Raw genomic sequence first — 23,334 nt, 5'->3', positions numbered from 1 at the left:
TGCTAATAAAATAATTTCCATGCTCAACAACTTGCATATTTATACTCTCGCATTTCAAAAATTATTTTTGGAATGAGCAACAATCTGTTCAGACTCTTCAAAGATTGCATGTGTGTAGTCCATTCTGTACCTGCGGGGCAAAATATTGCATGATCTGCAAGCATGTAACAAGCTGCATTCTTGCGCCCTCTAACAAAGCAAGTGCCTGATTTTGACTCATGGCATTGCACATGCACATTTTTTCGTGTGTGTTCCTGTCAATACAGCCATTCCTGGCCAGCTTTCCAACAAATTATGTGAGGAGAGCGGTGGCTGGTGGAGTGTGTGATGCATTGTCGCAAGTCGTAATAGCTGAAACAGACATCGCTGTCCTAGCATAATTTTTTGCACTCACTGTGATTCCGACAGTGGGCACACAAACATGAAAGGATGCACAATGTTATGCCAGATGCTTGCTTCGTTGCAGTTCAGCACACGCTTGCAGATCCTGCAGAATTTTGTTTCTGCCTGTACAACATGTTAGTGTAGGGAGTTCCCTGGTTCAGTCATTAGAGGGCGAAAATAAAACTCATTTTCGATTCTAGCACTCAAAGTGACTTCAGCCTAAATTTAAGTCTGGCATAACTGCCACTATTGTTGCTTTTGTTTTCTTCACTGCAGACAACGCAACTTTGCGGCAGGCAGGCTCTGCAAAGGTATAATGATGCCAGTTTGCTTTTATTGCTGTATTTGCGCTTTTGAGTAGCAAGATGATAGATGATACTTTTTCATTTCTGCACCAAGAGCCAAAAAAGTAAAAAATGACAGACTTGTTATTTTAAAAGCCAGGCGTAGAATGCGGCCCCATGCAAGATTTAAGTGAAAACAGCCAAAGAGCAAATTTTAGGATTTTAGAACTCTGAAAGAAGTTACCCAAGTACCCTAGATCACCATGCAATAATTGAAAATTTAAAGCATGCTCGAAGTGGGAAATTGCTTTACTTACAACCACAGTTGTCGACACTTCTGCCATTGCTGTGGCTGCCAATGCACGTTGTGAATACATTTAGTCACCGGCCAATTAAACTTCGACTCACTTTTCATGGTGCAGATGTGCTGTCACTCGGTGGTGCCCATGATAATGATAATGAAGTTAATCTGGCAGATCAGCAGAATTTCTCCAAAAGAGATTAAGGCTCTTTTTCCAAGCAAGTATTGAGATAAGCAGGAGAAAATCGCATAATCACTGAAATTTTGAACCTGTTCTCCCAGCATGTTTTATTATACTACCCAAATGTGCTGCAGTATGTTTGAAGCGCTTTGCAGTATTACAGGCATGAAAAAAATGAATGATGATAGTGCAACGAATAAGATTTATTACTGCTTATACTCTTGACATTAATTTAACAATACAGGGAAACGGGCACGAGTCACACATATGTACAACATGCACAGGTCAGTTCTTAGTTACGGCATTTAAACAATAAGAGCAAGAGCTGTCAGTTGTGCAGTATTTTTACACATCAAGGTTGTCAATGACCAGGAAGAAATAACACTTTGTAACATGAACACTTGAATCACAAGGCTTCTTGGAATGTATGTACTAGAGATAACAGACAATGAGTGTTCCTAGATTCGCACAATGCCGCACATTGAATTGTTAAGATCACAGGGACAAAATGGTAAGAGCATTACTACCAGCATCAAAGAGCTTGGTGAACCAGTACAGGCTTGTCCGTCTTGTTTTAGGTCACAATCTGAACAACTATTACATGTATGAATCAAAGCCTCACATAATTACACAAATCTTTTGTTCAACCATGCAAAAGGCTTTGCTACAGAGCATCTGTGCTGCTGCTGGACTTAAAAAGTCTGATCACAGCTTGACAGCTGAATGTCACTGCTTAGTTTGTAGAATACCTGTAACACTGGCTGTAGCTAGTACATCTGCAGTGTACAATAGTAAACATCTTCATTGGTCCCCTCTCCATCTAGACACTTTTCAAAATGTAAAATCTTAAATACTCATTAAATATAAAAATTACTAGTACCATGCAAAACAATGTAAAACAAGTTGTCAGCATTGCCATTCAGCATCACGACAGACTACATAGCCTTGGTGCCATCAGATGAAAACAAAGGTCCAGCAGCAGTTATGCAACGCAAGTGCTCGTATGTGCAGCCTTTGTCACAAGTATATGGGCTGCTCGTGTTCACCATACTATATGCGATTTGGATGTGTGCTGCAGTACCCGTGGCACTCCCAACTCTCTGGACCTCTTGATGGTGAGTAGGAGAGTTCTTTTCATTCCTTGGGGTACTGGAACTTTTGGCATAGTGCAGGAACACATTTAAACCGCCAGCAGTCAGCATGGTAGTTCACAAGCAATGTAGCCCATTTACATTTAACGAAGACTGTACTTCAATGTCAGTTAAGTACCTTAGAATGTATGCAATGACTAGCACATAACCACAAAACAGCATGCAACCAAGAAAGTTGACAGCAATTGCATATAATATCGACAAGAATAATATGTGTTCCAACTGGGCACCAACAAAGATCTCAGCTGTAGCAATTGCAAGCATCTTGATTTATGTGTGTTTGTTTCGTGCGAGGAGGGAAAGGGAGACACTACATGTTTATTGAAACCAACACACATACCACCAATGATGTACCAAGATCTTTACATTTCCCATGGCCACGTAGTAACATTCTATGACTGTCAGTGTAATAGTTGTTCAGGTGTACTTTTCTCATTCAGACATGTGGCAACAATACAACTCGCTAGAAAGGTATGCCAAACTTTGGGCTTACCAAACTGTTTTTCATTTTTTATGGCCGGTAAGTACAGACTCTTAGACATGAAACAAATAAAATTTAGCAGGATAAGCCTTGATGGCTGCATTTAGTCTGTCCACAGAGCATGATACTATACACGCCTGTTAAGTGGGTAAGCCTTGTAGCAATGAAGGCTAAACATGAAGGGTTGTTATGTTAGGAAATTTAAAATAATTGGTATGCGTACAGATCTTGCTTCGAGTCAGTTTACTGTGCTGTAATCGTGCATACAGTGCAATAGCAACGGTGCACAGTGACAACCCACAAAATTAAGATTTCGATGAAGCTTGTAAAATCTTGTTCCAAAAAAGCTTAGCAGTCCCTTAACCTCTCTCTTTTTTTCAAGAAAAGAAAATACATGGGAGAACCCGCTGAAAAATAAGCCTTCAGCATGTACCTTACAAAAAACATAGATGGGAGGTATTTCATAGCTGGTACAGAAGCATGGGTGAATGAAGGGAAAGAAGATGGAAGAAATTCCTAGGAAGAGGAGAAATGGACTGCAATGTCTCTTGCATGCAATTACTTGTAAGCGTAATACGGTGGTTCCACCACCAGCCAAGAGGCATGCTGGAGCTCTAAAACTCAGCATTCCAGAATGGAGTTGCTTTTCAGAACTGATACTAGCGAGCATAAGAGCACAAATACACGCTGTACTCTACTTTTGCCCACATGAGTTTTACCTCAGTCCAATAGCATCTTGCATTGTCTCATAACAGCTACATTGCTGCAAAGTGCTTGTACAGACTCCTTAAATTTCGTGGTCTAATAGTCTTATCCAAAACAGTTAATATTGTAGCGCTGCTGCTTTATTGCCTGTGCTAATGTAACCAATATGCTAGTAGACTGCAACATGAACACAAACAAGTTACTCGATTTTAAAACTCATTCGCAAGGGTTTCACAACCCAGAGCTGCATCTGGACTAAGAGGAGTGCCATCACAGAGAGCTTTGCATCAATTCTGGCCACATAAGTTTCTTTAATGCTCACTAAAATTTTGGCACACATTCTTTGTGCATTCTGTTTCATCACAATGCTGCTTCCATGGCTAGGAATCAAGCCTAGAACCTTCTTACTACTTCTTACTACAGAACTAAATCACCGGTGTAAATCAAGATTGTGTAGCTAGCCATAAGTGCAGTACCATGCCATAATACAGTAGGGGCTATGCTTTATTTTCAAGTAAAGTTTGCAATGAAACTCATGTCTTGATGAAAGTTAAACAAGGAATCGAAATAAAGCACCATAGCCATTCCTTATAATATTCCTTTCTCTATACTGCTTTCAATAAACTTCTATACTGCTTAGGATACCTATTTCAAGCCATCAGAATCATGACAGGAGAGAACTTGCCAAAATGCACAAAATAAGGCTTCACACTATTCCTTATATAGTCATGCTTATATGGTCATGCATTAGGAGTAATCAGTGTCAAAACTAGTAACTCAGCAGTATTTAGTGTGCACAAATCCTATTGCACTACAACCTAACCTTTTTCTTTTTTTGGCATGTGCCATCAACATAAATTCAATGTAAACAAGTTGAGGTCTCACTCAATGCTCTTTGTTTTCAAACTTGCATGCCTCTATAACAAAATAATTCAGGCTCAGTCGTGTAACTTGGGGACTACACTGCCTTTAGAAATCAGCCATACAGCAATTGCACATCAGACAGTGAGTAGTAATTGTGTGTGCATCTCTTCTGATCCATTTTCGTCCTGTTCATCTTGATGGGTTTTTCATCTACGCTGCCAGCACAATCAGCTTATTCACTATGTAGAATAGAAGCAGGGAACAAGACAACAAAAGACAATGCCTTCATCTTACAAAACACAAAGCCCTTCACCATCCTGTTTCTTGCTTTTTGCTATACACCTCTGCGACAAGAATGGAATACCAAGTCACTCATTCTGCCATCCTACTCCGCTGATTCACCCTTTTCCATTTCCTGTCTGTCCTTTTAATGCGCAGCGTTCTTGTCGAGTGCAGCACAGTGTTTCCTGCCATCTGTCTGATTGTTTTTGTCTTCTTTCACGGCGCTCTTCTATGAATAAAAAATCTTTTAAGGTCTCTCTGGTGCTGGCTAGAATTTAACCCATGTTAGACGACTTCCTCACCAGTGTCAGGTGGGGTTTTCAAGCACAGCAGCCCAACACTTAATGCGCTGCACCACGAGTGCCTCGCCCCAAGAAGCTTCTTCTCACCACAGCAGAGCTCGAGGAAGATAAGTGTAAGCGTGCCAATGCCGCTCATCATCATTATGCAGCTCGGACACCCGAGGCTTGCACTGCCCCACTGGAACGAAATCTCTGAATCTGAACACTACGCCACGCAAACGGAGCAAACAAAGTTACCATAATGGAATAAAACATTTCACCTTCAACAACCACTGTAACATTCGCACTGCACATACCACTAGTTCGCACACGTGTTACTACTGTGTTAGCCATTTTCCTTCAGAAAATTAACGCTATTCATGGGAACTTTTCTCATGAAACAACAATGCTTCGCACCATGTCGCACTCAACTGGAGTTTTGGCTGCCAAAAATTGTAGCTCAACATTTTTATTTTGGCGAAACTGGTACTGCAGTTGCATTCCAGTGGCTGCCATACACTGCAGGTTTGCATTTGAATTATGCAGCCTGATCTTCATTTGCAGTAGGAACAAGTTCTTGCACAACTAAGATGATAGCAGTTCTCCCAAAAGAAGTATGTTGCATGGCATCACAAGCTGGGTGAAAAAACAAATCAATACATGTACCAATACCAAGATTTGCAACAGTTGCTTAGCTGTGCTCACGCCTTTCTTGATGTACAAGTGCTCCTACCCAAAAGTAACAAGTGATGTTCCACACTGAACATGAGCACAGTGTTCAGAGCAAGATAAATAACGAAGGGTGACTTGAATAAACAGATTTTCTTGGTTGAAGACACTTGATAACCTTGCCCTTATATTCGTAACAAGCCTGTACTGGAGTCTGCTTCTCAACTCTGTAAAGAGAACAGCAGTGCGGTCCTATGGCCAGAGCAGTTACCAAGCTTTAATAACTTTTCTCACAAGTAACTGCGACAGAGTTAATCGAGAAATGTCCCTCAATCTCATTTCCATCATTTAGACATGAACCTGCCCAATTATGAAATCATCGTTCAGGAATTCTTGAAGAGTGCTTGTGAGGCATAGTGGCTGCACCAGCCAAGGGCACACTCTACTGCCCTACTTGATGTATTTGAGGAACAAACTCAAGTGTAGGCTCGTTTGCATATAAGAGAGTTAATGCTGTAACAACAACTTAAAAAAAAGAAAAAGAACACTTTTTAGCACAAGTGCACTGATCTTCCATCTCGAGCATTGAAAGTTAAACATTGAGTTGATAAGCTGCCAGTGCCAGTGGTGGCACTACTGCGCAGATTTGTTCTCATAGTTGAGACCCTTTGAACCAGCCATTTCTTAGTGCTGCCAGCATAAGTGGTGCTGGAGCCAAAGTGGGAGGTAAGAAATGATGTTCGGAAAGTCGGCAGGTCATGAGGGAAAAATGGAGTCGAGGAGACTGGTCACACAGAAATCCCATTGGCTCATGCCAGGTTGTGAGACGGTTACTTGAGAGTGCTCGCATCTTTGTCAACCTCGGGAGTAAGTGCATTGGCAAGAAGTGGGTCACGGCCCCAATAGTAGACAGGCGGCCCATACGAGAAGCAGTCCTTTCTGTCGAGGATCTTGTCTCCATCCACATAGTACATCATGTAGAAGTTGCACATTTCGTCATTGCCTGTGGAGCTATATAAATGAAATAAAAAAGAGGTAATTTAATTAGCTCATGATCTGGGTTCACCTAATGCCATCTCTTCTTTTCTTTAGAAGAAGGGGCCCAAAAATAACTGGAATCGTACTCCTGCACATCGTGTACTTGTAGTACGAGGTCTCGCCGCTACGGCGCTGTGAGAGGACTCCTCCCAAATCAGTATGCCAAGTAGTGTCAACCGACAACGACGTGTGTTGTTTTTGTGGCAGCTTTGTTTGGGTGTCTGTAGTGCACTTGTGGCAGATTGAAAGAAATGGCAGATTTTCACGAACAATGTGCAGCTGTGAAGTTTTGCTTTTTCCTTGGCAAGAATGCAGCAGAAACTGTTGTGATGATGCAAACAGCTTGCAAAGGACATGCCCTGAGTAAAGTGCAAGTGCACAAATGGTTCCCTTGGTTTAAAAGGGGGGATGACAATTGAAGATCAGCCCCATTATGGTCGTCCTTCAAGTGCACGAACCGAGTACAACATCGCCGAAATCCGTGATCTCATCAAGAAAGATCAATGCAGAACAATCGACCAACTTGAAGACTTCTCCAGGTTATCCTGGAGTTCTATTCAGCCTATTTTGCATGACGATTTGGGAATGCAACAAGTGGCTGCTAAGTTTGTGCCCAGATTTCTCATCGAAGAGCAAAGGGATCATAGCGTGGAAGCCTGTCATGCAATGAAGGACACAGTCACAGATGATCCCGAGTTTTTCAACAAAATCATCGCAGGCGACCAGTGGCGGTGCTATGGGCATGACCCCAAAAGTAAACAACAGACAAATCAATAGAAGTCACCCGGCTCGCCTCGTCCAAAAAAAAAGCTTGTCAGATTGAATCAAATTTGAAAATGATGCCAATCTGTTTCTTTTTTACATCAAAGGGATCATACACTCAGAATTCATCTCTCAAAACCAAACCATCAACCAACAGTTCTATTTGGAGCTGTTGAAATGGCTGCACAGAAGTGTGGCATGAAAACGTCTGGCCTTGTGGAATTCCGGCGAGTGGTGCCTGCATCATGGCAATGCTCCCGCACACATGGCTCTCAGTGTTCGCCAGTTTTTGGCCTCAACGTAGACGACTACCTTGACTCATTAACCCTATTCGCCAGATTTAGCTCCAGCTGACTTCTTTCTGTTCGGTCGGATGAAAAGGGACTTGAAAGGCAAGCATTTTGCCGATGTCAACAAAGTCAAATGCAATTTCACGACTGTGCTAACAAGTATAAAAGAACCCAAATTCGCAACATGCTTCCAACACACAACATGCTTCCAACAATGGAATCAACGTTTGAGCAAGTGCATTAGTACTAATGGAGAGTAGTTTTAGGGTGATTAACATAGTATTTTAAAAAATAATGATGTCCATGCTTTTTATCGGAAAATTCCGGCTATTTTTGGGTCCCCCCTCGTACGTGAGAGAAGTGTGCAGGGAACCACACACAAACTTGAGCAGGATTCACTCCTGACGTTTTGTTAATATGGTAAAAGCAGCCTCAAAATACTGTACAATGAAACAGTGAAGTACACTGTACACTGTAGCAGTAGTGTTCTGCTATCTGCCAATGCTGTTGATCACACTGGACAAAGCTTTGTGGAAGTGCTATCACCAGAACTGAACTGATGTTGCAGCACAGTGTCTATGCTTCTATAAGCCTCCATGCCCCCATATTTCCATATTTACCCGATTCTAACGCAAAAGTTTTTTTTTTTTTTCTAAATAAATGCCTACATGTTACAATCGGATATGAAACTGAAACTGCATTCGCAGCATCGGCGTGGCAACAGGCTACCATCAAAGTCAGCATCACTGTCATTGTCATCATATGATGGTGGTAGAATAAAATATTGCTTAGGTTGATAATAGCAACACTACACTTTCATAACCATTGGTCATTAACAAAAGTAATTTTACATGCTATGCTGGTGGCAACAGAGCAGTGTCATGTGTTCTTGACATTTAGGAGGTTTGCAAGCATTGCAGGACAAACAGGTGAAATGGTTAGACGAGATATGGGGCGCCATCCCCGATCATAGTGGATTTGTTTCAAGAAATGCAGAATAAAAATGCAGTAGAGTGCACAGAGGAAATGTTGTGGTTCATAGACAGCAATAAAGAGCTGTGTTTTTACAGTGACGATGATGGACATTAACTGTAAATAAATGTTTGTCCCGTGACAGTAAATTCTACAAACTTCACATATGCCTGATAGCAAAAACAGGAGACATGCTACTTCTTTCTCATTGCGAAGGTCTGGTCGACATCAGACTTGGGTGCAGATTATTTTCATTATTTTGTCATTTTGAACCCATGATTGGGTGTGCGTTAGATTTGGGGGCCTGACAGAATCGGATAAATACCATACATCATCGGCAGCAAGAATAGTACTGTCAGAAAGCTTAGGTCCAGTACAGCTGTGAATGCTCTCGCCTAGAAACTTTTGCAACAGATAAGTGGCATTGTATTCATTATTATACTAAAAGGTGAAAATTGCAGCACATAACACATAACCGCATGAATAATTTAGCAAGTTATTACACTGCATCAGTTCATTCAAGGTACTTGTAATCTGCATTAAAGGTAGCTCCAGATCAATGGGATGGCCTACCTCTTATTGTACAGCTGGCATCTGATAAAAACACGAGCAAAAACTCACATGCACATTCTCATATACTTGTGTGTATCCATAAAAATTCATCACAAGAGAAAGAAAACGAAACTCTAATCAGCCTTTAGATCAGCTTGGCAGCAAATGCGTTAAGCATTACATGAGTGACAACAGCACATCTGGACTTAAGCTACTCACTTCTACAGAAAGCCTCTTTTTAAAGGCATAATAAAAACAAATTTTACTCATACAGTTCTATGTACTTTGCATTAATTTTGGCACATTAACATCCAAACAAAAACAAAATCTTAGAACCATGCTTAGCTACTTACCCAACATAAGTGGCTCTGTTCCTAAAGTTGTACATTGTGCAACGGGCAGCCTATACAACAAACAAGACACTCAACATTAGAAATTATAACCCTAGTACACTCAGTGGAAAAGCAATTGCTCTTCACAGTTCGATGACATCTACATTTTGCTTAAATAAGACCCTTTGTTCTACTATACTCGCAGACAACATTCTGTAGCAATGAAGGGAAAGCTATAGGGGAGGAGCTTCTGCAGTGTTAGTGCGCCAAGTAGTCCGGCGCTACAGTGTCACAGCGCTTTTGGTTTTTGGAGCAAGCACTGAATCAGCGTAGCCTGCGACAGTTTCACATTTGCTCAAACACGGATGACAAAAGCAGAAAAATCAGTCACATTTAATACTTTGTGGTGCATTTCGCCTTACATTGCTTTTGTAAAGAAAATGTCATGTTTTCTTTTCCCCAGCTTACACTAATGCAGATGAGAATGCGGGAATTTTTTTAAAGAGAGTTCTTACTCGCGAGCGCTTTGGCTTCACAGCTTTCACTTCGTTGCCATGGAATGATGTCCATGTGTATAATTAGCTGTGCGGTGAACTAGCATGGCATGCCAGAGCCATAAAAGCCTGAATGCACTTTCACATCCAAAATATTTGTACTCCATCTCCTATTTCCTTCCCTATCATTCAGTCATGCGTGATGCCTTTGTGTTTTTGGTGTGCCCACATTTCTAAGTGCTTTAATGCTGTACAAGTATATAAAAAAAACTTGTCTACCCAGGATCAGCACCACAGTCCAGAATACTTATAGCAGATCAGGCACACATTTCAAGTGTCAATTTTTGAGGATTTCGTCAAAAACAAACACAGAGAAAAGCTCCACTATTATGAAAAAAAAAGCTGTGCACAAGTTATTAGTGCTCAAGGAAGGAAATTAATGCTGGAGCAACAATAAGGCATTTCTAGCAGCTCCACAAGGATCACATTTGCAAATAAAAAAGCATATGCCAATCCTTTCTACACGAATGCTAATGCATAATAAAGTTAAAGAGAACGGCAGATGCCTGGGCCGCTACCTTGTACACGTTCGATTTCGCCTCGCGCGATTGTCCAGGCTGCGTCGATATTGCGGCCTAGGCCAATCTAGTCCAATCGCGTGAGGCGAAATCGCACGTTGGCTTTTCGAACGTGTACAAGATAGCGGCCTTGGTCCTCAATTATGAGGCCAAGGAAACACTGGCCCGTTTCCTAAAAATGAGACGGGCAGCAAGAAAGGCCACTGCTCAAGTAACTGCCTTCTACAACTGTAGAGGACACACAATGGTTAAACATGGGGGAATATCAAATCTCCTGATAACTATGTGACCTGCTGGATCACAGATGTCAGTGTGTCAAATCACATGAGGGCATTAAGTTACCCCAGCTAGTCATCACTAAGTTCTCAGCTAAGAAAGCAGAAAGCTCTGGGCTCTTATATTGGTCAACTCTGCCAGCAATCTTCCAAGTGGTTTCACAAACATCATCCTGTCGTGTGGCTATCATTCACACAGAAGGATTTTGCTGCAAAAATGAACCCACAATAGGTAAAGTGGATTACTCTAAACTACTAACAGCACGGAAATGCACATATAAATAGTCCTCACTAAGCATGCTGACATATAGGACAATGATTTATTTTGCTGTGGCTGACAACTCTTATCAATAGGGTTAAATCCCACATCACTAGCAGCACTGACGAAATTAAACTTACCAGGATGTCACCCTTGGTGACCTTGATGCCTTTGTTAGCAGGGTAGAACATCTGCGGCTGCAATGGGTCGTGCTTGCCAATGTTAATCCACTGGCCATTCCTAACAACATAGCCACTAACGGCCTTGCCTGCAAAGTGCAAGTAGTCAGCATATAGATTGGTGACATAAGTGCTTGCATAAATGCAGAACAATACAAAAGTGCTCTTTGCCAGCGACTTTCTCTGTTCAATTCATATTCTATCAAACAAAGTGCAACGAGGTATGTCTCTTCTTGTAATAGACCTCTGCAAAAGTCACAGTAAGCAGCCAGCCTTCTCAATCCTGTACAACTAACAATATGTCAATGCAGGTCCTCAAGCAAACGTTAACCCTGTGAATGCCATAGGTCTGTTCACTGACCCAGAATTAATCATCCTCTTACTATATGTAGTCAAAAGTGTATGCCCAGCAACAGCGTCTTCCTCACTTTACATACAAAATGCCCAATCAAGCACAGACAAACGAAAAATATATTTTTGGAGCTACAGACTTTTCTGTTCTTGGAAGCCACTAAGCAAAAGCAGAAGTCAGGATACAGAAGAGCATGTAAATCAACTTATAAAGAGTTACTTCAAAACTTTAATGTCATTTTTTTAATGTTGCGGTAAGAGACTGATTATTATATAGAATAGAGAATGAAAACCAAACTTCAATTTCTTAATTTTGCATAAAAACCTCAGCACTGGTAAGTCAGCACATCATGAATTTCAAAGTAAGTTCTCTTACTCTGGCTGTTGTGACACAGTAAATGTTCTCAAAACTCACTCAGTTCAATCTTTGGCTCTTTTACAATACAGTGCAGTCTATATTGACTGATAAATAATTAACTAGGCCTGAGCACATGTCAAAATCCTCATCAAGGCAAGCTGGTCACCCATTTTTAGTTTTTGCGTCTTTCCTGGCTTATAAAATCCCCTCACATGGTAAGAGTGCTTTTCTCTCTTTTTTGCTATTGCAGAAGCATAACTTAATAATGCGATTCAGCTTACTTTTCTTTTTAATGTCCCTTTAATAATCCTTACTACTGATGCAGCACTATGATAATGAATAATCATAAGCGTTCAATCTGTGCAGTGAAAACAAACCCCGTCATTGGCATTAATGTATAAGAGACTAAGATGCACCACACAGGCTACAGGCCCTGCTCATACCCTGTCAAAAACAACTACAGGAACATCAATCCACCTACCGAGTTTGTGCGTGTGGGTCCTGAACGCAAATGGATAGAGGGTCAAGTTCTCGTCGATGAGGCAGGCAGCTTCAAAGTGTTCTGCATATGCAAAAATGGAGAAAGCGTGATGCATCACGGCTTTGCAGCAGACACTGAACACCACAAAGTTTGCAAGATTGGTGTTTTACCCATTTTGTGTGAACGAATCATGCCTCCTGTTCCCAGAAGGTAAATACCAGCTCGTCGTTTCACACTAAAAGCAAGAACAACACAGAGTCAAAGGCAGGACATAGGACTAAAAGGAAGAAATATGGGTGATCACTGGGAGCCGAATGCATTACAATGGGCCTGACTTTCATTGTATACCACCGCTGTCCCCCGCACCCACCAGTGGCACACAATGCACCAGCTGGCCATGCGGGCCGATTATCGCATTTTAATCACTGAGCACTGTACAACCGCCGGAAAGGTCACAAATTGCAATTACTCACAGCTGTGTATTTCCAGGCAACACAGAGAGGACAATGCCAGACATGTCTGTCTTGTGTGGATCTGCCGAAAATAAAAGGGAATTAGAAATTTCAAAGATCATGTAAATATGCGTATAAGAAGCATTGCACGTGTCTGTTGATGAGCAAGTGATAATTGTAGGTGGTATTCAGCTGGGCCTTAAACTGCTGCTAGGTCAGTACTGCAATGAATCAATTGAAGAGATCTGCATACCTTGCTGTAAGTCTCTTTGAAAAAAGACAGCACTAACAAAGAATGTGCTAACTCATCACGATATGTGTATGGTGTAACAACTGGTTGTAGCTAATGGCAGCTGCACAGCACATGGCAGTCATGAAAGAAACAGACCATTATTTGGTGCACAGTAGTCGTTCCCCAAACATGTTCTTGATGTACGAGTCTGACCAATGCAGAAATATGCATGTATGCCAGTAACTACACAAGCATCATTACCATTACATGCCAATGATTTTCTGGTGGCAGTTTTGTCGACGTTAAAGGGGCCATGCAACACTTTTCGAACACTGCAAATAAAGTTATCTTGTCGCTACAAGATGTCATGAACACTTGCTGGATATCATTTTTGAAAACGTAGCCAAAGAATCTAGTTTCAATTAAAAGACTGCCTGTAATTTTCCTTAACTTATTGAATTCCCTGCCTTTTTTGTATATTATTAAACAAATATAAACCCCAAAGGGTGTACATTTGTTTAAGAGTGAATATACTATCATTGCTTAATGCGAGTTTGTTAAAACAAAATTATGAATGTCTGCTGTCTCAAAAAGTGCAATAAATAACTTCAGGTTTGCATTTCTGATCTTGAGCGACCGTCATTTGCTCAAGCTGTTGTGACTTCACCAACGCATACAAAAATTTTCACTAAATTTAGTCCTGTCATCTACTCTGTGTGTTCAAACGTGCCAGTGTCTCCTGTGGGTACCTGTGAACGAAGTGCAAGTAGAAGGGATTCTTTTACCCTAAAGAAAAAGCCGCTGTCATCCCCGTAGGTAGTCTGTTATTAACATGAACTTTTACTTGCTTCACTGGGTTATATTATTGTTGATGATTAAGTGAAGCAAAGGTTAAAATTTCGAACGTGCAATGCGGTGTGTGGTAATAGTAAGCACGTGCATTATTCAGAATGAGCCAGAATGTGCTGGCAACTGTGACAAAGTCTGACAAAACAGTGAAACTTCGTAACTGGTAAAGAAGTGGTGCCATCTGGTGGCAAAAAACAGTACCATTGTGCCATTATCACAGCCTACTGGACAGGGCAGCGCAAGGTCTCTGTCACACCACCACTTCACTTCAAAGGCATTTCAGAAACCAAAGTTCAGCACAAACTGAAGGCTGGGACACTGCAGGCATCCCTCTATGTTAAAGCACTGACACATCTCCGAGCACTGAGGGCACACCATAAAAGAGTGGAAGGTAACAGGGCAACATTTGATTGTCAATAATCATGCTCTAGGAAGGACACTAAAACACTTTCTATTCAGAAAGCCTTACAATGCTATGTCCTTTAATTTAAAATGAACTCTGCACCTTTTTAAGAAAGAGTTGCAGGGCACCTTTAATATTACATGAATAATGTACGAGCAGTTTCAGCAAAGAAGACCTGCTGGCTGCACATTACCTGAAACAAGAAGATTGTAGTGCCTCAGGTCAGTAAGCTCAACACCCTGCTGCATGAGCAAGTTTAATGACATTATACACCTAGTGCTTGAAGTACAAATGCAATCACGTGACGGTATGCAAATGACATTTCGAGATAAGGCATTCTGCACTTAATGTGATTTGCTTATGTTGTTTCATCCACTTTTACTAATGTCTTCCCCACTCACTACTCATTAAGTTCAAATAATGGTGTATGCAACTTATTCCTATTATACCCATGTGCATTCCTTGTAAAATGTTTGTTATGTGTGTGCCCTTCTGAAATAATCCCAACAGGGATGGGCAGTATGTAAAAATAAAGCAAATAAAATAAGATTAGGTCATTCTCCTTGCTGTTTGTACCCACCAAGAAAAGCAGTAGTGTCAGCATAGTGAACTTGAAGCACCAAATACTTGATGCCGCTATCACCACCAATCTTGAAGCCCACACCTGCAATAAGAATAGCAAAAACATGACAGTGGGTACTGTATTCTTGGTCACTCTTTTTCATCTTGAATGCATGTGCGTATTTGTACTGGCTTTTCATTTAGCTTTCGTAATTTTAATGGAAGCCTGCGAGTCAGAAATAAACTGGCACTGAGTGAGAAGAATAATGAAAACCAACGGGCTCGGGTTTCTGTATTTTACAACCACATGAAGTCAACAGACAATGAAGCCAGGAAGACTACAGGAGAAATTGACTGTTATATTTAACTGAAATGCAGAAATACTAATCAGGAAAAGTGGAATGATAGTGGCTGTATAGGCAATATGATGCAAGTGGCAGCTGAACCCACACCTTCCACATTACATGTGTGTGTAGGTGCACTATATCTAGCCCTGGGAGTGAGTGCCAGCGGCACTCACGGTCATGATTGGCCCATGTTTTTCACACCGAAAGCATTCCGTCCTTATCCTGGCAAGAACTAATTACCTGGTCCTAACCCTAGTCAATATACAAAAGGAGGAAAAAAGAAGACAGAATGAACCCACAATCTTCCCCCTGTTTACCTTCAGGCAGTGAAAGGGCCGGAGCATCCCGAGCCCATGCGTAAATGATCTGAGGCCCTCGAGCACAAGTCGGCCCTTTGAAGAACTCCGAGTTGGAGTTGCTCATCTCTCCACAATCCCACACTGCCCTCGGAGAATCCTGCTCACGGTAGCCCGGTTCCAGACATCCGTAAATTAGGATGTGGTGGGCCACGTGCATTGTTGCGTTAGGTTTGAATGCCACTGAAAAGCAGATAAAGAAAGGTTGCATTGTTAGAAATTTCCTGCATAAGAAAATATCCTATAAGGAGAAAGAGACTGATTGGGTTCAATTTTGACAACGGTGAATAAAATAGTTAGAAAGGTAGCCTCCAGTTATTCAGTTCAGGACTAATTCCATATCCTATATCACATACTTTTACATGTTCTAACATTCCTTAAACTGAACTTATGATTGCTGTGGAGTTTCTATAAAATCTAAAAGCAATATAAATTGCTGAAGTCTAACGATTGCCTGAATATTACGGTAGATTCAGCTATGTAGCAAGAGCGTCGCATACATGTAGACGAGATGCTCTGACATAAGAATTCACACATTCAATATTACACTAATGTGCTTGTGATAGTTTCTGATCTCTGCTTACTGCATTTGTGTGCTTTTCATTTATGTTCTGCAGCCTCTGTAGACATATGCGACTCTGTTTCAAGTCATTCTCAGAAGTTAGAAAGCCTAGTTTTACCACACTGCGGTGCAATTACAAATTCACTGATTTTCCTTTTAGCACTATGCCACATATGTGAAATAAATGCTCATGCGCCATAGAGTGTACATAAAGTTTGACGTAGTAATTCTGCGGAAACCCGCAAGGTGGAGAGAAGTAATGAATAAAGGGAAAATCAGACAGTCCTGGACCAGGACGAATTTTTCTTCAACTACGAGGCTTTTCTTTCGAGGAACCCGTATGGGTTTCCTTTGTAGCAATCGCTACGAATGGGTGGATGTCCGATTTTCCCTTTATTCATTACTTCTCTCCACCTTGCGGGTTTCCGCAGAACTACTACGTCAAACTCTTGTCTTTGCTTCGTGTTGTCGACAAATTCGACTTCGCCCTGCCATCTGCTAGCCACCTGGTTAGCTCAGATGGTAGAGCGGCTGCCCCGGAAAGGCGGTGGTCCCGGGTTCCAGTCCCGGACCAGGACGAATTTTTCTTCAACTATGAAGCTTTTCTTTCGAGGAACCCGTATGGGTTTCCTTTGTAGCAATTGCTATGAACGGGTGGATGTCTGATTTTCCCTTTATTCAGTGTACATAAAGTACTCTTACTTTCGAATTAGGTTTTTCCTAGTATTGACCATTCCTACTGCAATATCATATTGCCACTAAGCTGTGGAGGGGGTGCACCTATCGGTCAGATAGGCCAATTGATCCAATTGGACCAAGAGGCCATGACACCTAAAAGACCAATGCATCTGTAAGACTGATACATCTATTGGCATCAATGATCATATAAGCTATTAATTTTTTGTGTTAAATTTTATATTTAATTATATTTTCTTTTATTATTTTTGTATATTTGCTAGGGTATACTTAACCTTCATGCACACTAAACTAAATATAACAGATGTAACTTCTAGAATACTTTCACTTAATGTAGGTGCAAATACACAAAGTGGTAAAATTTGTGCTAAAATTCAAAATTTCAGTTATAACTGTCATGAGTTTCTCTAAAAGTTCAGATTTTAAGACGTAATTTTGCTTCAGTTATCAATGAAACCCAGTTTGAGCACATTAAATGCCAAGATTTTTTATTACTGATATTATGATCAGCAAATGAAAGTGCCTATGTGTTGCCATACGCAAGATAGGAGTTGACTTAATTGACTCTGTGGGTGCATTCACTCATACAGCAGAAACTTATTCATTACAACTAAATTATTCCAAATTTAACACAGCAAAATGGGCAGGAACAGTCAGCAGGTTCTAAAAGTCCAACACAAATATGAAATTCAGAAATAGTGCCAACATATAAGGACTGCGGTAGAAGCCACGAACAGTGAATAAAATGTCATTGCACCTACGAAAAAAAGAAACCAGGTGGAAAAAAAAAATACTTTCCAGAAAGCAAAGAAACTATACATGTAAAATCTAGCAACCATGACACACAGGTGTTCACACAATGAAACTACACCTAAAACAGCTGTGCAAATGTTGAGGCCAGAGCAACTGAAATCATTAGTTCTGCAACAGGAAACGATGCATGTAGGTATTTGCTCCTTCCTAATTTGATGGGAGTACATTTATTTTTACGAAATACCCTATCAACTTCTGCAACAGCCATACTTCATTTCATAACTATTTTGTTTAAAAAATTGTAGTAAGACATGACCTTACCTTTTATATCCAAAGATTTCTTTATAAAAACTAATCTGCTTATCCAATGCCACATACAGGGCGATACACTCAACTATATAATCAAAATTGAAAACATAAAATGTGGTATGTTAAAGACACCTGTCACCCCTGACATATTGTTTGCATTTACCTTGAGCTAACAACAACACTTTTGTGGTGCGGTTAGGGAACTAATTAAGTTACTTCAACTAATCACTTATCTAAATATTCATCTGAAGGCACAAATTGTATTTTATGAAGTAGTAGTTCACGATCAGATACGCCTGACGCAATTGCCTTCATAATGATAACCCTCTTTAAGGACAACACACATAAATACCCCCCTCAAGAAAAGTATTTTCTACCTAAATGTGCCAACTGCACTGAGAAGAAGCGTAATAAAGAAAGAACAAAAATGTCTTGCAGAACCTTTTTCAGTAATAGGCAGGCAATACCAGACAGAACACTAGAAATGGGTGCATCCCCAGCCGCCCAGGACTTCATTCAGAACTTGAACCGACAGCTCTCGTCACATGTAAACTATAGGTGTAAAGTGCATTTGCTTTACATTATGTGTTTGATACCAATGAAGCTGGAGATCCTGCATTGGTTTGTCTTCTCTGACCGTGCTCTCAAAAGAAAGCAAGTCGCATTCCAAACTCCTTCCTGGTCCTGTGTTCCTGCTTTAATACAACAAATGACGCTTGGTGTCTGCCATTCAGTGTTGGCCAAAACCATTTAGGCAGTAACTCTAAGACAGTATGAGGACTTGGCCAGAAAAAAACAAATTTTTTTCGGGTATAACGCTTGTTCTTTAAATGATTTCTTCCAGATATGAAGAAAATCTACAATTTATGAAAACATGACATCATAGAAAACATGACATCATAAAATGTTTACAAGCTTAAGCTGTCAAGTCTTGTTTATCAACGAATGGTATCAATGTGGTGGCTGCAAAACAAGAAGACAAGAATATTCCAGTCAGCTTTTGGTGTTAGCTTATCACTTATCAGTTATGACTATGGCATTGAAGTGGCTCTCAGGCTTACATTGGATGCAGATACTATCTATACTCTTACAGCGAGCATGCTGGCTTTGTTGAGAACATGTTTGAGAACACTCCCCCTCCCTCTCTCTCTTTTCCAGTTTACAAGTGCTTCAAAGACATGAGAACTACACAAAAGGTAACTTCATGGGACCAAATGAACGGTTTATTTCTCACCATGCACTGCAACTTTTAAAAATACAAGTTATACCTTGTATACTAAGTTTACAAGGTTGCATATCTTAGTTAATTAGCTCATTAAGTTCATTACTCAATATATTCTGCCAAGCTTAAGATTGAACTGGCCATTGGTCACATCAACCTATACAGTACTGCTTTCTTTAAATGTCTGGCTCTAGTTGGGTGAAACACTCTTCATTCTAGAGAGAGACTGCAATGGACAAGCAGTTGTTTCAAATGTGATGATACAAAAGCAAAACTAACACGGCACAAAAAGAAGCATAGATTACATTATAAGCTTAACACAATACAATACTGCTAAGCACACCATGAGTTTAAGAAGTTATACTGCAAATGTTGACAAAACACACATGAATGAATCATTGTACAAGCATACAGGAATTCTCACTACATGCACTAAATACTATGTAGCACAACTTGTGCTCGTGAAAAATACCAGATAAATTCCATTCACTCTTCTAGAACAAATTTCTTGCTCCACCTTGAGTAACTTGTTTTTCACTGGTTGTTTCAGATTGACATACTCTGTAGTGGATTACTTCCTCTTCTTTGGCTGTTGAGACATGCATTTAACTGCAAGACTTAAAATGCAAAAACTAAACGGGCATCACACTCCAGTTCCATATGAAAACGGTTGCTGTGATTCATACTCATGATAACATTGTGCCATACACCGGCAGATTTCAACTTGCAACATTCAAGCACTATCCATGAGCTTATTTGATACCATGGTTGATCATTGGGCTAGTTGGTTCTGCATTATTGAGGTATTTTTCAGCATATTAGACTGGGACCTGTCTTGTTCCCGTCTATCTAACACGCTGGAAAATACCACAATAACTTATTCAATAACTTGGGTGTCTCTTTCAAAATGACCAGTGTAATTCGCCATATATGTCCCTGGCTTGTCTGGAACAAGTTTTTTTACTCCCCATTGATAACTCGTTTTTCACTGGTTCTTACAGAATGACATACTCTGCAGTAGGTTACTTCCTCTTCTTTGGCTGTTGAGACATGGATTTAACTGCAAGATTTGGAATGCAAAAACTAAATAAGCATGAGATTCTAGTAGCGTGTGAAAATGGTTGCTGCAATTCCTCATGATAACATTGTGCCATGCTCCGGCAGATTTAAACTTGCAACATTCAAGCATTATCCATGAGCTTACTCGATAACTTAAGCATCTCCTCCGAATCGACCAGTGTAATTAGCTTAATGGTGAGAAACCCCTTTTCATACTCACCCACATACTTATGCTTGCTTGGCGTTATATGGAATGCTGTACATAGGTAGGTTTCATTCTGCATCAAAGATAAGAAAGATATATCACATGTAGTGCTTTTCCTTCACATCAAGGTTTTTAAGAACACTCAAATGGCCCAACTATTATTTTTGTCAAAAACCTATTTAGTTTCACTTAAGATTTTGCTGGTCTGAAATGGTTCCAACAGGGTTTCTTATTTAAACCAAACTGACATAGCGAGATTATATTGGGAGGATAATAAATACAAGGAGTAACTATCATGGCGCTTGAATATATATCATTTATGTGCAACCGTAAAAAAAAAGCATGTCACTTGGCTGAGTGATTGATTTTCATATTTGAAAGCTACACCAGGGTGCCAGAGCGGAGCACTTCATGCTAACTTTGATCACATGATTTCTTTCAATATGCACAAAAGATATCAGTGCTCGGACACTTTTGTCCTCTGCCTCCATCAAAACACGGACGCAAGTGTCTAGTAATCAAACTCACTACCCAATGTTCAGCAGCAGAACTCAACAATGATTTGCACTGCAGCAGGTTGGGTTGATGTTCAGAAACCATTTTGCCACAGTCACTTCACAGTGATCATAACACAATTATGCATGCAAAACCTTGTCAATGTGATTAATTTGGCTCACTTTGACATAATTCATTTAATGAGTTGTTGATCACCACAAATTAAAAAGGAAAGTACATAGACTGACTGACACTGGTCTCAATGGACATCCTTCTAAAAGCATGCACTACCACATGGATTACGTTTCACTTCCTACACAGCATAGAGTTTCCAACAAAAATTTTTGTAGGAAACTCTATGCTACACATCTCAAGGCTATCTCGAGCCAATAAATGTTGCCAGCACAATTCTCAACTCTTTATTCGAACTCTGGACAAGTGGGACTAGAACTGTACAATGCAAATTGGTTATCGTGCACCATACTTAGACTGTGTTCTATTTTGCAACGTAGTGAATAAAAATGAGACAGCTAGGAAATCTAACATCATAAGATTAATGCGAAGACACGCCCGTCATAATAAAAGTATGGTTGTTTCTGCTGACAGTGACAAATTGGTCAAAAACACATATTTAAAATAAAGAGGGGGAAAAAAAGCTAATGAGATGTGCATGTACACTGAGAAAAACATATCGCTAGCATGTATTACTACCATACTGATGCTTGCACCAAAAACTAAAAGAAAGAAGAAAGGAAAAGAAATTAATCAGCGACAGTTATGTCACGGTGCACTTTCTTTTCGTCCGGTCGGAATGGAGCGTTATGATGGAAGCAGTGACATTTATTTTGCTCTCTAGCTCTTATCATTACTATATTAAGTTTTACGGTTGCTGCCTCTGTCAAATGAGATTAGCTTAAGTAAACGGTAGTGAAGTGGGGAAAGAATGCCGGCAGGCGTACGAATAAGAATGTGCAACAGAGGACGTCAGATATGTTTGTTATATAACTCTTATGGAGGTCCAACCAAAGTCCAACAAAGCACGTTCAGAGAATACAAAATCTGCGCACAACCGTCGAACATATTATTAGCCAAGGGCAAAGGATAAAATAAAAGCAACGTTGCATCAGTTGTTGTTCAAATAATGATTAGATGCTTGCGAGCTTCACTACACGTAGCCATATGGCTTTCCCGGCAAATGCGAGTATGAGCAGACAGCATTTACGATCTCAGTGGCCAACGCCTAGCACAACCACGTCCTCCACTTTGAAAAGATGAAAGACCAATGCGGTTTGCGGACCGCACACCTTCCTGTCATATTCGGGCAAGCGTGACAACTGGGGCAAGAGGAGGACACAAGAAACTAAACGGACATGTTACCTGCGTGGGTCGAACGTGAGGCATCAACAACGGGAACTGTGTTGCCGCCGATGCATTCGCTGACATATATACAACCGTGACACATAGTAAGAGTAAAGAGCAAGCAAAGATTCTTCCCATTTTCTTAGCGTTATCTCAAACAGCTGGTGACCACGCAACAGATGTTAACAAGGGCCCACAGTCGGGAGAACGAAAGTACGAGACACAGAAAAAAACAAATGCAATGATGATGATGATAGTGAATGACGTCACGAAAGCGCTTGATGATTTTGCAACTCATAAATGGGCTTAAATTGAGTTTAATTATCCGTGGAAAATTTTTACAACGGTAATAAAAAAAGGTATTTTGCTCGGCATTGCTAGACAGTGCCTCCAACGATGGATCCCTCGGAAAAAAAATGCAGATCTCGAAGGACATGCTTTAAGACATGGCCGTTATGACGCCATAGAGTTTCTCACTACATTACCTAGAGGGAAATCTGGCGCTGCTGCGCTGTGGTATGCGTGGGTGCAGTGCACTAGAGTAGGCGTAGTGTGCTCACTGCCGCATCCCTGCGCCCATAGAGTTTCCTACAAGTAATTTTTGTAGGAAACTATGCCTGCGCCATGTCGCCGTGGCCCACTCAGCGTCGACGGCTCTGGCGCCCGCCAGAGGTGCGGCCGCCTGTTTCTCCTGAAAACACGGAGGAAGGAAACTCAGGAGAGCTGCTCGGACCCGCGCGCTCCGCAGCAATACTAAACAATAGTTAGCACGTTAGCATGATTCCGCCAAAGAGGGCAAAATTTCCCGCGGATATTCCTTCGTCCGTTGCCATTGCCGTGGCGCGGTACATTGCGTACAGCGTTGCATGCGCGTTCATTTCATGAACTTTTAGTTCCTAATGTCCCGCCTGGCCACAGCAACATCCGGTAGAGCATGGCCAAATAACGCAGCGCAACAAAACACGGAGAC

The 23,334-nt window shown here is 40.8% G+C and overlaps 1 protein-coding gene across 1 annotated transcript; it reads right to left on the bottom strand.

Moving 5' to 3' along the window:
* Nucleotides 1–1,332: 1,332 nt before the first annotated feature.
* Phm (Peptidylglycine-alpha-hydroxylating monooxygenase) lies at nucleotides 1,333–22,595 on the bottom strand. Its single transcript, XM_050188789.3, has 10 exons — nucleotides 22,383–22,595; nucleotides 20,526–20,583; nucleotides 15,666–15,887; nucleotides 15,021–15,104; nucleotides 12,978–13,038; nucleotides 12,675–12,739; nucleotides 12,505–12,585; nucleotides 11,276–11,403; nucleotides 9,551–9,600; nucleotides 1,333–6,594 (listed from the first exon to the last, which is right to left on the bottom strand). The coding sequence occupies exons 1-10, from the start codon at nucleotides 22,500–22,502 to the stop codon at nucleotides 6,414–6,416; spliced, it is 1,050 nt and encodes a 349-aa protein (XP_050044746.1). The 5' UTR covers nucleotides 22,503–22,595; the 3' UTR covers nucleotides 1,333–6,413.
* Nucleotides 22,596–23,334: the final 739 nt, after the last annotated feature.

Source organism: Dermacentor andersoni, chromosome 2, assembly GCF_023375885.2.
Source record: "Dermacentor andersoni chromosome 2, qqDerAnde1_hic_scaffold, whole genome shotgun sequence".
Classification (NCBI taxonomy): Eukaryota; Metazoa; Arthropoda; class Arachnida; order Ixodida; family Ixodidae; genus Dermacentor; species Dermacentor andersoni.
The sequence above is the reverse complement of the archived record's forward strand: the minus strand, read 5'-3'. Positions and strand labels throughout refer to the sequence as shown.